The sequence below is a fragment of the Atractosteus spatula genome, chromosome 13 (assembly GCF_055471065.1).
Source record: "Atractosteus spatula isolate fAtrSpa1 chromosome 13, fAtrSpa1.hap1, whole genome shotgun sequence".
Lineage (NCBI taxonomy): Eukaryota > Metazoa > Chordata > Actinopteri > Semionotiformes > Lepisosteidae > Atractosteus > Atractosteus spatula.
Window position 1 is genome coordinate 32,092,770 of NC_142718.1, and position 14,809 is coordinate 32,107,578.

At 35.7% G+C, this 14,809-nt stretch overlaps 2 protein-coding genes across 5 annotated transcripts in view; one reads left to right on the top strand and one right to left on the bottom strand.

The window, feature by feature from the left end:
- The window catches only part of prpf40a (PRP40 pre-mRNA processing factor 40 homolog A), a 28,979-nt gene extending 27,451 nt beyond the window's left edge, over positions 1-1,528 (top strand). Inside the window, exon 27 of the mRNA XM_088929954.1 lies at positions 333-1,528. Coding sequence (XP_088786080.1) covers positions 333-422 — 90 coding nt within the window. The 3' untranslated portion in view covers positions 423-1,528. The remainder of the gene's footprint in view (positions 1-332) is intronic.
- Positions 1,529-3,660: 2,132 nt separating this feature from the next.
- Positions 3,661-14,809, bottom strand: part of LOC148822079 (formin-like protein 2) — a 75,464-nt gene continuing 64,315 nt past the window's right edge. Inside the window, exons 16-27 of one of the 4 annotated variants that reach the window (XM_088930058.1) lie at positions 14,292-14,416; positions 13,795-13,997; positions 12,432-12,666; positions 11,951-12,019; positions 11,761-11,841; positions 11,206-11,335; positions 10,571-10,734; positions 10,128-10,229; positions 9,905-10,003; positions 9,351-9,474; positions 6,134-6,230; positions 3,661-5,646 (exon numbers count right to left, since the gene is read on the bottom strand). In XM_088930058.1, coding sequence (XP_088786184.1) covers position 5,646; positions 6,134-6,230; positions 9,351-9,474; positions 9,905-10,003; positions 10,128-10,229; positions 10,571-10,734; positions 11,206-11,335; positions 11,761-11,841; positions 11,951-12,019; positions 12,432-12,666; positions 13,795-13,997; positions 14,292-14,416 — 1,430 coding nt within the window. In that variant the 3' untranslated portion in view covers positions 3,661-5,645. Of the gene's footprint in view, positions 5,647-6,133; positions 6,231-7,532; positions 7,665-9,350; positions 9,475-9,904; positions 10,004-10,127; positions 10,230-10,570; positions 10,735-11,205; positions 11,336-11,760; positions 11,842-11,950; positions 12,020-12,431; positions 12,667-13,794; positions 13,998-14,291; positions 14,417-14,809 lie in introns of those variants that run through there. The other 3 variants (XM_088930059.1, XM_088930061.1, XM_088930060.1) reach the window with 3 other exon arrangements.

Here is a 14,809-nt window from a genome sequence, read left to right on the forward strand (position 1 = left end):
CGTTAATGTGACTTTTGTGCTGATGACTTTACATTGTATAGTGTTTGTCTATGTATAGCTGTAGTTTCTTGTTGTTAACAAGTACACAATTCATGTGCTTGATTCCCTGATTTGTATGATGTCCAAACTGGATGATGACCAAACTTCCGATGACCTGACTTTTTAGACTTTAGTTTCAAGGACTAATTAGCCCATATGAAAATTAATTTGAATGTGTGCTATGGAATGTGGTACCTTTGTGTTAAAGATTAGCGGGTGTTTTGTTCTGGGGAGTTTGGCCCTATGTTTAAAATTATTTTTTGATCTTCACTTGCTTTCTGTTTGCTCTCTAGGGTGGATGGGACACTTCGGGCAGTGAACTGAGTGAAGGAGAACTGGAGAAACGGAGGAGAACTCTTTTGGAGCAGCTGGATGCACCATGATGTCTTGTTGTTGTTTGTGCTCATTTACATTTTAATTCCTTGGATTTTTACGATTCCCCTTTTAATCCCATCCCATATGTGCTTGTCTTGCTCTAGCAAACCACTGGATTCATGTGATCTGTAATAGCTATAATATGAATCCATGAATACAATGCAAACAGAACTACTACCAGTTAAATATACTGTTTCCTTACACAAGGGGAAATCCATCCACATTTTCTACTTTTTTGTTAATCTATGTTCAGTGTAGGTTCATAAAATGTAACTGATGCGTTTCAGAATATATTGTTTAATGAAAAAAGACAACCTTTTGTATTTTTTTTAAACGTTAGTTCGAAACTAGAATATTTCCAGTTTAACTAATTGAAAACAACATTTTTGAGTTGTGGTAGCTGTATATAATTGTTAGGGATGAGCATAACTTAATATCTGAAATGGTTATGGTACATAGCTGTGATATGAGCGTAGGCTAGTTCAGTTTGCTACCCATGTGCTTTCAAAGATTATTTTGTTGTTCTCTTAATTTCTCATCAGTCCAGACAAGTCCTTGCCATACCCATTTATACAACATTTTTAAGTAACTGATTCATATCCAATCCACTACATATGTGCAACATTAAACCTCATCTCCATTGACTTGATCATACTCTGGCAATATACACTTCACCAAGATCACCCTTTTGAAATTATTTAGTGATATCCCAGTCTTTATGCTAAAAATATTCTTTCATCCATGAAACAAGTTTATTTTTATTTTGTTTTACATTCAACATGTCTGTTTTGGTATGCAGTGAAACACCTATGGTATTTTTACAATTTAAGAATACTATTGTATTTAACAGTACAGTGAAGGGAGGGCCTTTATTCATTTGTTGTAATAAACCTAGCAATTTAGGATACTGGGCACTTCTGTAATATGGTGTTCACTTTAGTATAAATGTGAAACATTATTAAATAGAATCATACAAATAGAAACAATCAGGCATTATAAAAAGTGTTTTTTTAAGAATGTTTTCCCCATTTTTTAAGTATACATAAAGCACTGCTGATTTGGCATGAATGATCTGATCCAAACTCTTTAATAAAAAAATGACAGTTTCACTAAATTGGTCCTTCATAATTTTTGTAGTGTTCACTCTACTAAGACTAGTGATCAAGCAGTTGTTTTAAATGACTGTTTCTAATGTTTTAAATCCACAGTTCCTTCTCCCACTAATTATATTTTAGTGGGGAATATATTATTATATTAAGCATATTGCTAGATGCCACATTATGCACTTATTGCCCTTAGTATTTTAATACTTCTTCATAGTTGTAGTGATATCGTGTAATCATAACAAAATTAACATTTTGTCATCTTATGTGAAACACCACATAAGTAACTCCTTTCCCAAGTACGTATATGGTATCTTGAATTTCCTAAAAACCAGGGAAGATGATTTATTAGTTTCTAATGGATCTGAGGCATGAGTAATTCCTTGATCTAACTTGTAAGTTGCAATGAGGCTGACAGTGCAGTATAAATATTTACTGAGCATCAAAAGAAAGCAGTTACACCTGCAACAAAAGTTATTAGGCAAAAGGTTTCTGTAGTTAAGTGCACTGACTATTCTATAAACATAAGTACAATTAAGCAGACTATATTTGGCATCAGCTTAGGGGTCTACAGTGAAAGTCACTAGTGAAAGCTAGTCGTGTAGCTACTGGTAAAAGTAATGCAAGTGGTACCTCCTTCATGCATGCTCTTCATCTGGTTGCAGATGGTTATATTCTCATTCCTCTTTTACTGTCTGGAAAAATGTACTCATTCACTGGTATCTAAGGCCTAGTTAGAACACATTATACCAGCTCATTTCACAATGTTCAATGGGGATTCAAGCTGATGAGTTGGGTATCTTTTGCATTAGACGTGTATTCTCACAAGCAAGCTGTTACATGAGCAGTATGAACATTCTGCCTTCAACAGTCCCTTCAACAATCTATTGGCACAAAAGGGATTTTCATGTGTTTTTGTGAATGTTGTCATAGGAAAGCCCATAAAGGAGGACTTGGATCAGTGTGGCATTACCAGTCAGGGTACTATCAATTACTGCAAATGGAATTATGTGCTCCTGGCCTCCCTATTCCCCATCTTCAGATTGTCACCTATCATTGTCAGATTACAATAGCCATTTAAATCTTGCCAGGTTAGAACTTGCCGACTACCACCGTCCCAGACTGATCAACAGCGCACTGTTGTACTGTAGGCCAACCTCCAATAATCTATTGGAACAAGGGGATTTTTCTTGAGAAGTCTAAGATTCTGTTTTCTTGATTTTCACCGGACTTGACATTCAACATGCTAAATCACCTCAGCCCAATCTGCTTCCTCACTAGTTAGGTGTAGTGTGCAATTCAGTCAATTGAGTGTCCTGTGATCTGACACCTGAATGATTAATTCTTCAAAATAATGCCAACAAAATCAATAGAGTAAAAGGTTTTGGATGCTCAACATTTTTAGGCATTTTTAAAGTTGAAACCTAAATATTTGGTATTATGGTGAATGGTGGGGGGTGTCATTTGAACATTTTTTTTTGTTCTCCCATGTTCACGTAGTTGAATTGTAGCAGAGCTAACTGCCATGCACCAAGTGATGCTCCTTATTAACCCAGTTTCTGTAACTGTCTTTAGAGCACCTAGAAGCAGTTTGTTACATTTGTCAGAAACAGAAGGATAGCCAGATTGTGTCCAGAAGCTTGTAAAAGAACGACTTCACAAATGTGCGCCACTTCAGTCCTGTGAATAAGCCCTACAAGAAATGTACACTAATACTTCCCATCATATACTACCACATTAAAAAAATAACAACAAATTGGTGACTAAAACATGGCAATGAGATTTGAGTTTTTCTTTAAAACATAGAACTGAAATATTTTAAAGAATTAACCAGTGCTACACAGGTTTTACAACTGCTCATAATAAAAATAATTTAATAGTGTACACTTTCCAAATTCAGGACTATATCCTTTTAAGTTAGATACTTGCACAAGTAATCCATATATCAAATAATGAAACTATTCTAAAAGATCAAACTGGAGAAGTGAAGCATCTTGGGTTATTGCAAGAATTTGAACACATCTTGGTTTGCTCATGACTACCCAGCACTGATTCCCAGCTCCATTCCACAGGATTGCCTACGAAATCCTTGTTTTCATATCCAAAAATTATAAGCTTGATTTAAAAATGACAGAACGTTGCATTTATAGTAGTGTAAATAGTTTATTTGAACATAGCCATGGAGAAACCAGAGATCTAATTTGAAACTTGCGTTATTAAAATGTTTAATATTGCAAAGAAGCAGGTATCGCCTAAAATACATTACTGAAGAACATGCCAATATTATCCAGTTAAAGAGATGAAACTGTTGCAAAGTCGAAATTCACAAACCTACCTTTTTTTTCCTTAAAATAAGCTGACACACATGCGAAATTGATATTTTAGGGTCAAATGACCTGTAAGTTTCACTGTAATATCAATGGTTTAATGCCATTTTAATGTCAGGCAAGCAAGACAAAATGTTGGCATGTTCTGCTTAGCACACAGAATACATCATTGTGAAACTTCTTAAAAATATCTAGGATCAATCTATTAAAGCTAAGCCAAAATTTTGTTCACTGTCATTTTAGTTAAATATACAAAAAAACTATAAGTTAAAGAAACATTCAAATTGTATAGTAGAGAGTGTTGCAAACTTTGTTTAAACAATATGTACAATATTAACCATAAGCTAATATGTGGATTAAAAAGAATTATAAAAAAAAGAAAACAAAAAACATAAAAACTGCACCCATTTCGTAGCAAAATATCTGTACATTTAGAAATTTTTTTTGTTTTGTTTTGTTTTTTAACATAACTACACATTATCAAAAACAAATGCCACTCACACTAAGTGGTTCACATGAGCAAAACTGAATGAACGTGGATTAGTGGTTAAATACTATACATTAAACTTGTACAATAAAGATGGTGAGTAAAAACAATCAAGGTGATTTAGTTGTTAGCTAAAGCATATCTTAAGAGAATTAAAATCAGAATCCATTTTCATGATAAACTACTTAAGTAGTCTTATGTGCTTTGCCTGTGTTTTGTACACAACATATATAGTGTATACGGCACAACAGGATGCAGTATGCTCTAATTATCATTACCGAATTCTCCCATCTTCATTTCATTATATGGTATGTATTTATAAGGTTCACATGTTCATACCTTTTTTTTAATTTGCATTTTATTTGAGCACTTAAGTTCTACTTCAGTAGTTCATCTCTGAAACTGTACAGTTTTTTTTGTATTGGTCCATGTAAACCATAGTAACACTGATAAATGAGATGTTAATACCTTAGTATGGAGGCCTACAGTATATACAATTCACATTAACCTTGTCATTTCACAAAAAAAAAATGTAGCCCAGCCTTGGAATGTCCCTTCAGTTTTCTGGAATTGCTGTATCTTTGCTCAGAAATCTTTAAATGTGGGAAGAAACAGTTCACCTTTATATTTCATAGTACGTCTGCTCCTGGAAATTGATTTGTATTAAATGTTGGAATGAACCGGGACACTTTTTCTTTAAAAAAATAAATAAAATCATTAGCCCTTGAGTAAAAAAAAGGAGAAGCTAATGAAAAAGAATGCAGCTAAAGCACAAAATTAATTCCTAGGCTAAATACAATAGCACCGGAATGTATTACACAATTACTATGGAGTTCCATAGTAAATGTCACGGAATACCCCTCAACACCAGGAATCACGTTCCTTACATTCTGAACTTTCAAAAGAAAGACTTGAGGATTTTCTGTACAGACATTTGTGTCCAGTTTAGAAAAAAAAAAGCTCAACATTACTTGGAACAGAATTAAAGCCAGATCAGGTCATATTGCTACTAGTAAACACCTTCTAATCAGAATTAGGCACTTGGCTTCTAAATGCTAGATTCCCGAATTCAGGGACAAAGACTCCTTTTACCCTCCAGCCCCACCGGTTTGAAACTAGCTCTTGGCTTTTGTTCAACCGTTACTTTTCACAAAGATGCAATGGCGCGCACACACACACACTCCTGACACGTGCTGTTCTCTCATTCACATCGTGACTTCAGCGTTGTTCACTGGGCGCAAGTTCTGATCATCAAAGCGTCTCCTGACGCTCCTCCTCACCGCGTCGGCTCGCCTGTAGGGCTGATTTCGAAGATCTGTCCGGGGGGGGGGGGGGGGGGAGAGGAAATAAAAGGCCCCAGTTACACAGCTTGTACATTTCAAAAGCCAAATGATTGGTTGTGTTACTGTAGGCAGTCAGTCAGGCAAAGCAGCTTGGGTTAGACAAACATGAGGACGTGTGAGCAATCAACTGTCAGAGAAGGCTGAAATGCTAAAATGAATAATTGATTGTCAAGTTTTTCCAAGGGGTTTTACTTTGATTGTCACAAAGGAAAATGTAAGCAACTGATTGTTTTTGCAGGTGACTGATCAAATGCTCCTTTATATTTTGCACAGATCAAACCTCCTCTAATTGTCTTTGTGTACTCTTACAGCAGCCATGCGATATTACAATTACTTACTGAGGGGGGAAAAAAGAAACCATCACCAAATATCTGAATTGCAGGCTTATTTGCCATATTTGAGCCTATGCACTGTTTCAGTACAGATGGAGTAGTTAGATTAAAAAAAGAGGATGCTTGCCAGGTTTGTGTTTCATCCACCACCACCGGTGTGCTAGCAGAAATCCTTACCCTCGAGTGTACATTTGGAAATTTAGTTATATTATTCTTCTTTATGGCTGAATGAAGAAAAAAACAAAAATGATGGTTAAACAGAAGCGGGGATGAATGCAGGAGCAGAACCCGAATGTGCAGGTAGGCTTTGCTGCTGGTTAGCGGTCAGAGCAGAACAGCCAGGGGGCAGAGATTAGGAGAAGTGGGGCTGGTAGTTGCTATAGGTACAGCAGGAGCAAAAGAAAAAGATACCATGTCTGTACAACAAAACCCAAGCTGCTTTGCAGATTGACACCAGAGAGAAAATACATGTAGATCGATTCTTTAAATATAGGCGGTTACTAGGGATGCATTTTCATTGACATTAAACTTAGAAGTACACTGTGTTTTGTTTAAATACAGCAAAAATAGACCACCACCACTTTTTTCCATGCAAATAAGAAAGATACCAGCACATTAGACATTTAATCAAAACATGCCCCAAGCCAGTTACATGTTATTTCTGATACACTATATTCAAATTAATAAATGCCAGAACAGAAGAGTTAACCTAAATATTTTACATCTAACCATTCTTGCTGACAGTGGTGTGAATCATGTAACTGGCTTCTATATTAGATGCAGAAGTGATGTTGAAAATGGAGCTCATGCTTTGGACTGAAAAGCACAACCATGCAGTGCCACAGGAAACATAACACGTTCGCAACAGAGGAAAACCAACACTTAAAAGAAGATAGCACTGGGACAGTGAGTATGAAGTTGTAAGTGCACTGAAAAAGCCAGCATGATGCAAAACCAAATGCAAACAAAGCTTTACAAACACTCAATTTTCCATGGAGATTAAAAGAAAAGCAAGGCATAATGCCACTTGTCTAAAACACAAGAAATCTCCATCAGGACTGTTTTCTTCTGAGTTTGAGCAATGTGTACCTCATGGTTATTATTATTATTATTATTATTCATAAAAATAATAATACCATAAAGCTATACAGTTTCAACACCAGGGGGTGCTAAGTGAAAGGCCTGATCCAAAAACCAATAATCAACAAAGGGTTATTATTAATTTTGCAGGCTCTAACTCTAGATCCTAAGACTTGGTGACATTATGGTTTGCTCTGGCTTGTGACAATGTGTCAGGAGTATCACAGATGAGGTGCACTGCTGAGGTGAAATGGATCGGGTGACGGTGACATGTGTCATGCAGGGCACACAAGGAATCGACAGCTCCTCCAGAGATTTCACACCAGCATGCCAGGAGGGCAGCACTGCACGGACAGAAGCCCCACAGGACACCAGACACACGTTTGTTCACATCCAGGTGGGCCCATGAAGAGTGAAAAAGAGACGTATATAGTATTTCAACCTACAGCAACCTTTTATGAGCATCAGCTGAGAAAGTTTTTAAGTTTAGTAATGGAACTCCTCAGCGTGAACAGGTTCGCAGAAAAACCGAGAACCACGTTTGGCTGTTCGGGCGGTAAAGGGCACTGTCTTCAGCACTGCATTAAAACAACAGCCAAACAAGACAGAACACAGTAAGCAGCAGACATCTACAGTTCTAGGAAATGGTTAGCAATCTACAGAAAATGGAAACTAAAGCTAAGCATTATTAAACATTCATAAAAAGTGGTTGAAGGGCTTTTATCTTTAATGAAATCATCCCACTTTCCTGACATCACATTTAGGACTTGCAGATACAGTTTTACATTTTTCCAGCAGCTAATCTTTATCCTTTCAAGCATACTTTTGATTTTAGACTTCCACTCAAAATCACATTTTGATTTTTACATTCAGAGAATGCTTATGTGTAACTTTAATTTGACAAGATTCATGAATCCAAGGCAGTGGTTCCCATTAGGAAATTGCTTGTTTTCAACGTTAACCTTAACCACTTTCTGGTTTGCACTGCAAACACTACTTTTACTGTAAGGAGATCTTAAAAATTATTTACTTCTTAGTGCACCAACCAGCAATTAACAGTGGCAGATTCATGGCTTTAATTTTCTAAATTTCATAGCGAGACGTTTTTTACAGACACTCATTCTTCAACAGCTCAGACCCTTTAAAACGATTACAGCAAAATAAGCAGAACGGCAACGATTATTAACAGATGTGTGGTGGCACAATCCAAAATTAGATGGCATTTTTTAAAATAGAAGCAGTATATTAGAATTAACCACAATACAACCTTTCAGAATCTACTTGTTAAATCACTAAGGATGAATACTGTTAGTCTCACGTAAAAGTTAATTTAATGCAATGTAACAAACTGCAAGTAATGAACAAGGCATGCAGTCAGCTGCACGTAGCTAGAGCTGTTTTAGTGCCTTCAAGTACCAATCAAACAGTTCCACTTGTATCTTTTCCTGTATTCAAGTCTGAATTAAAGTACAGATATATCCTGTTATATGTCAGAAATGAATTCTAGAAAAGTTCACTGTACAGAGAATCAATGGATAACGAATCAATTTTCCTCTTTGGGACTGATGTAAAAGGGGTTCAGGTTCAGAACTGAGAAATACAGTCTAACCCTTGCATAAGAAAAATAATTTTGGTACAAATGTATTTTCCTTAATACAGTGCGCAGCATGAAAGAAAACAGTTCCTAGGAAATATATTCATGAACTATTAATATTAAAAATAATACACATCTTTTGATAAAATCTTGCCATTTTTGAGCTTTGCTGTGCAGGACTATACAGTAGTGTGATTTTCTTGGGGTTTAGTATTTTTTATTATCTTGTTATAATATACACTAATGCTTTCTGTTTAACTCTAGACATTTAATAACTGAATTTAATCTACAAAATGTGTTTTTAATGCCATTATAAAGTATACTATAAAAATCTGTTGACATTCCTGCTTTCACTGCTTATTTGTGAAATAGTACTGTACGGCAGTAATAAATGTACATGGAATTTAAAAACAAAAGTTAAATGCTCTGTTCATAGGAAAACAAAAGTAAAGCAGTTTCATGAATTCATGTTGTCAGTGCGGATCTCTGCCCAGCAGAGAAACGTTATTGTGTGAAGCATTAAAATCGAATCTTGGTATAAACATATGACAATAATAATATATAAGCAAATAAAGAATCCACATGTAACAGGGTGTACCTGTCTAATTTTTAAGGTTTTGAATCAAGTTAACTACAATGAAGAGCACGGCACGGCCCAGCTTGTCTTTACCTGTAATTATATCTTCAATGGCGCCGTCTTTGCCTTCATAGACGTGTCTGCTGTCCTTGACTTGCTTCCTCCTCAGCTCTGCAATCAGCTCCTGCTGCTGCCTCTTATTCTTATGCGATGGCGACTGGCGGGAGATAAGAACCAGATTGATAATCCCAAAAGGCAGCACAAACAAAACAAATTCTGGGGCACATGTGAAAACGGACACAAAGAATTAACCCGCAATATGCTGGAAACGGTGCTTTTCAAATGACACAAAAGGGGATATCGTCTGATTTATAACTACTTTCTGTTTCCCACTTCATGAAATGTAGTAAAAGTGATACCTTAAGTACATTTGTGAATCTGTTCTTTTCTTTGGTTATAAATGTACCTGAGTATGGTTTAACAGGATCTGAAATAGAGCAGCACTGTACAACAAAGTACATAAAGAATAATTTATACAAAGATATTACTATAACTTTATATTACTAAAACAGACAAGGCAATGGTTCACATTTTTTTTTTAACAGATGTTTTACACAATTAGCTGGATCGTGCCAACATGACAGTACCTTCTGGTCCTGCTGCTCCAGCATGGCCTCCTGCTCCAACAGTTTCTCCATGAGTGCCTGCTCCTGTTTCTTCCTCTGTTCATTGTCCTCTTCTGCTTGCTGTTTTAAAAGAAGGGGAAATTAAAACCCCACCTGTAATCCACATAGTTCTGGGAGTTTCTGATCGAAAGCAGTGGTAACTGGGTGGTTCATTGAAAAATGGGAAAGTGCTGCTTCCCCTTACCCTGTAGGCCTTCACGAATCGGACAAAGACGGGAAAGAACACAGAAGGAGGCGTTGTTTTGGAATTTTCTCCGAAATATTTCACTGCTTCATCAAATGCATCCTTTAGAAAGAAAGAAAAAAATATTAAGATACATTTCCGTTTCTAATCAAGTATGCTAGAATCAAGAAAATGTGCTAATAACACCCTCCGACCCCCTTCTCTCCCACTCCTAACTCCTAAACTTAAAGTCTGTCCCTTCTCTAATCTTCCCCCTCTCTGGTAGAACTCAGTCATACCTGAATAGTCCCTGACCTTCAGCTGCATAATAAATATAATGTTATGACATCCCTCAAAAGTCAGATGAAATTTTGCTCAAACAGTATAATAGGGAAAATATCTGACCACTGGTGTCTATTTCTAGCCCAAGGCTAGCATCAAATGCCTACTTGAAAACCACTTGCCTGTGCAATTTTGGCATCATCTTGGAGTTTCTTGAGCTTTCCTTCGTTTTGGTTGATGAAGTCTTTCAGCATAGTGTTGTGGCCATGCATACTGTACTCCCGTTTTGTCAAGTCCATTCCTCTCTGAAGTTCCTTCACATCCAATAGGACATTCTCTAGTGATACTAAGGCAGAAGGAAGAACACCAAGCTTGATGCTATTCCATACCAAAGGAATACTGTGTCAATCAAATACTGACAATTACCAGCCCGCAATTCAAACTAGTGACTTACAGCTACATAAACAGAGTGGGACTAGGGCTTCCTACTTATTAAAAACAGACAGAAAATAAACAGTCCTTTCAACATTCAAATTCAATTAAAGTACTTGTAGAAAATGCAGTGTAATTTGTGAAGACAAATAGCTACACTTTAGTTATTCGTATTTATGAATGCTGAAACCAGAAACTTTTGGATTGTTTAGAAAAAAAATGTGTGAAAGACTAAACTTGCTTATGAAAACAATAATAATTATGTAAGTTTAAACCACAGAAGAAAGCCACATTATTTTGGATCAATAATTCCTTAAAACATACAGGCAAACTTCTATTAATCAAACTTTTGTTATTTTGAGTCTTGAAAACCGAGTGCCCTTACCTGCTGCAGCCTTTTCAACATAATGGAGTTCGTTGTAGAAGAGGGACACCTGATGGTATTTCTCCTTGACTACATTGGCAATGTAGTGTAACAGAGTCTGCTTTCTGTCCGTAGACTTTGTGTCTAAAAGCTTTGGGAATTAAACATTTTATTATGCTGTACACAAATACACACTCTACTTCCTGTCTCTTTTTTCCTTCTAAAAACACACAGATGCTTAAAATTTAAATGTAAATTGTTCTAGTCACAACATTCAAAAAAGTTACCTAGTCAACTGCTTAACAAAAGTCTAAAGTAAATATTGAGGGGACAGTTGACAATTAAATAGCATTGTTTTCTGCTTTCATAAGACAAAAAGCTCATCAGGAGTTATTTCAGTAAAACTGCATTTAAAAAACAGATGAAAACAATTACCACATGAAACAAAGCAATCCATCTTAATCCCTTCTGAATTACACTGCATTAGAAGCAGTGTGGATCATGAAAGTACAGTATAAATTGAAACCTATTAAAAGAAATGGAGATGAGCTTAAGAAGTGTGGAATATTTGTTTACCAAATCTAAACTCTGGAGTTTAAAACCATAGACCGCTCCTCTTTTACTGCTGTTCATATAGTTTCCGAGAGCCAAAATAATCTGCAGAAGAAAAGTAAGAGTTACATAAAACCATTGCTTGTGCTTAGACGTACTTAACAACAATTTAAAACAAAAACACACAAGAAGAGAAGACTAGATGAATACTTGCCTCAAGTATCTTTTTTAATTTCTGTGATGATTTTATAGACACCGATGCTGCAATTATTGCATGAAGTTGCTTTAAGAAAAATACAAAAACATCATATATAGTATCATCTTTGATACTAGATATCAATTCACATAAGATCTATTGATATTTTTTAATCACTGAGTTGATATTCGATAATCAGATATTTCTGCTTATGCCTTGATAAAGTTTTAATAACTTAGCAATTAATCAATTAACTGGTTTTAGTTACAATCACAAACAATACTACAGTTATCAAATTCGAGTTATCGAGTTCTGTTATATGCCACAGAACAGATGGAGATGGCAAAAATAAAAAAAAAACACAGCGTGATCTATGAACATCCTATTTTTACCGCTAAAAATGGTATGTATACAAAACATTTCAATTTTCTTCACATTACAAATAGTAAAACATTAATTCTCTGTAACAGAATTTAGGTTACAGTTCAGACAAACTTACAGGGGTTAGCATTTGTATGCTCTCAGTGAAATTCCCAACAAAGGCCATTATAGTCATTTTTTGCATTAATCGCTCAATTTTGCTGAACTGCATCATAAACCTGTCCTCGTCTGTCAGGCTCTCCAGTGGTTTCCTCTCCTTCTCGTACTGCCGCAGGACTTTCACTTCATTCTCTGTTGGCAGGAACCTCATCAGACATTCAACAAAATCCACAGGTAAAGTTCTTAGGTCAAACCTGTAAGAGAAAACAGATGTTCACAATGACACAGGCCACACATATACACAGCAAGTCTACTAATGTTCTAACTTAACACTCACTGCATTAAACATCCTTCTGATGTCTTAGTCTTCTACCTGCTTCTACCTGCTTATTCCAGCGTCTGTCGTGTCCATCACATTCAGAGACAAATGGGTGAATTATACAGACCCCTTTTTGACATGCAGAGGGTTAAATCAGCAAACAGATGAGAGCAAAAATATAAGAAACTCCTGGAGAGTTTCAGGAAATAGAAATAGTGAAATAATGTGGCATATTCTTACTGTACTACATTTTGTTGAGGTTACTGCATGACAACTATTGACTACAGGTGAGAAAAAGTGTAACTTTATTATTATTTATTATTAACTTTATTATTATTATTAAAACATTACTGACACAGCAATACTTGTTTAAAATGTCTTACAATTTAGATGATCTTAGTATTATTTATTTTCTATAATTAAATACAGTACAAAGAAGCAGCAGCAATGTACTTACTCCTTTTCGGTGTGGAATTAACCCCTGCTTTCTACTAAGTATTACTCAAGTTATTGCACTCTGATTGAGTTTTGAATATAAAAGAATATGATTAGAACATTTGCTTCACCAAGTTTCTCAGTAGTGACCCTAACTACGAAACCGCAATCTGAATAAATTCAATAGTTGTTTTATTTTCATCATGTAAATCCAATATGTGGTGTAAATTCCAGAAAGGACATGGAGATATGTCACTGCAAGCCCTAGGAATTGCACGAGCACATCTGTTATTCAGAACATATCTAAAATACACATTCATTAAGTAAACCTTTAACATGGTTACAGTGGTTGGCCAATCAGCTGTTGACTAATACTACAGTATACATCACTGCTTAAAAATGTTTATCTCGGCCTTATATTTATTAATCTATGTGAAAATACTAAATTAATATATGAACACCACCATATATTAAAATAACCACCACCAAGGATATTTTGTTATTTAAGATCCGCATGGCACGCAAAGTATTTGTGAAGTACATTAAAGTTGATCTGCGGATTTTACGTTTCAAAGACCAAAAGGTATTTCAAATGACATAAAACTAATTTACAGAACTAAAAACTTACATCTGAATGGCTTTGCATATTTCCTCTGGTGTTTTCCCAGCTTTTCTCAGAGTGATGGCCAGGTTTTTAGCCCTGTTGGCATCCAGTAACGTCACTTTATTTGGTCCCTTCTGAATGACCTTCTGTTTACTTGATGTTAGGTCTATGGTAGGGCCTTGAGCTTTTGTTTTGAACATTTCTTCGAATTCATCCACATTCAAATCCTCAAAAAAAAGAAATAATGAAGCGCTTTAGATAAGCATTCTTTGTGTAAATTCTCCTTTACACAAAAAAAAGAATTAAACCTTGATAAAATAAAAAGGTAAACTAAACAATTAAAAAACTCCTGATGATACACAAGTGAAAAATTAAATAAGTATTAAATTAAAAAAGAACATCATTAGGGCAACATATTATGTGATATTAATAGCTACACATCACAACACAAATGGATTTTCAGCAAAATCTAGGTCAGAGAATGCTTCACATTTCTGCGCTCCTCAGAAAATAAATATTACCTCCAGAATCCTTTCATCATCAATTTCATTGAAGACAGTTCCATTTATCTGGTTAGGTTTCAAGGCCACCCAGTTGAAGACTGGCATACGGAATTTAGTTTTTATTGGCTTTTTAATTTTCACGGCTGCAGAAAAGCACAAAGAGAGTCACTTCAGATTCATTGGAGAGCAGCAATTTTCAGCCATATTCACTCTTACTTGCTCTAAAGGGAAGATTAATTAGAAGAGAAACTAGAAAAGCCTGCTCATGACTCATCATAGATTAAATGTGTAGCTGAAGGCATGGCATGCTGCAAGTTTTAAGACCGTAATAAGTTGAAACAAAGTGTTGCTTCATCAGGTGTTGCTGCTACAGAGGCACTGCCAAAAACCACCTCCAGAATTCTTGCCTTACGGGACTGTATTTCTTTAACTGTACACTTTATCCAGCTGCAAAGCAGCATAAACAATGCTGGCAATAACTAGAAAAAGAAAACAGAAGTAAGAGACATGCAAAAATTTGAATTGTTAGTATGGGA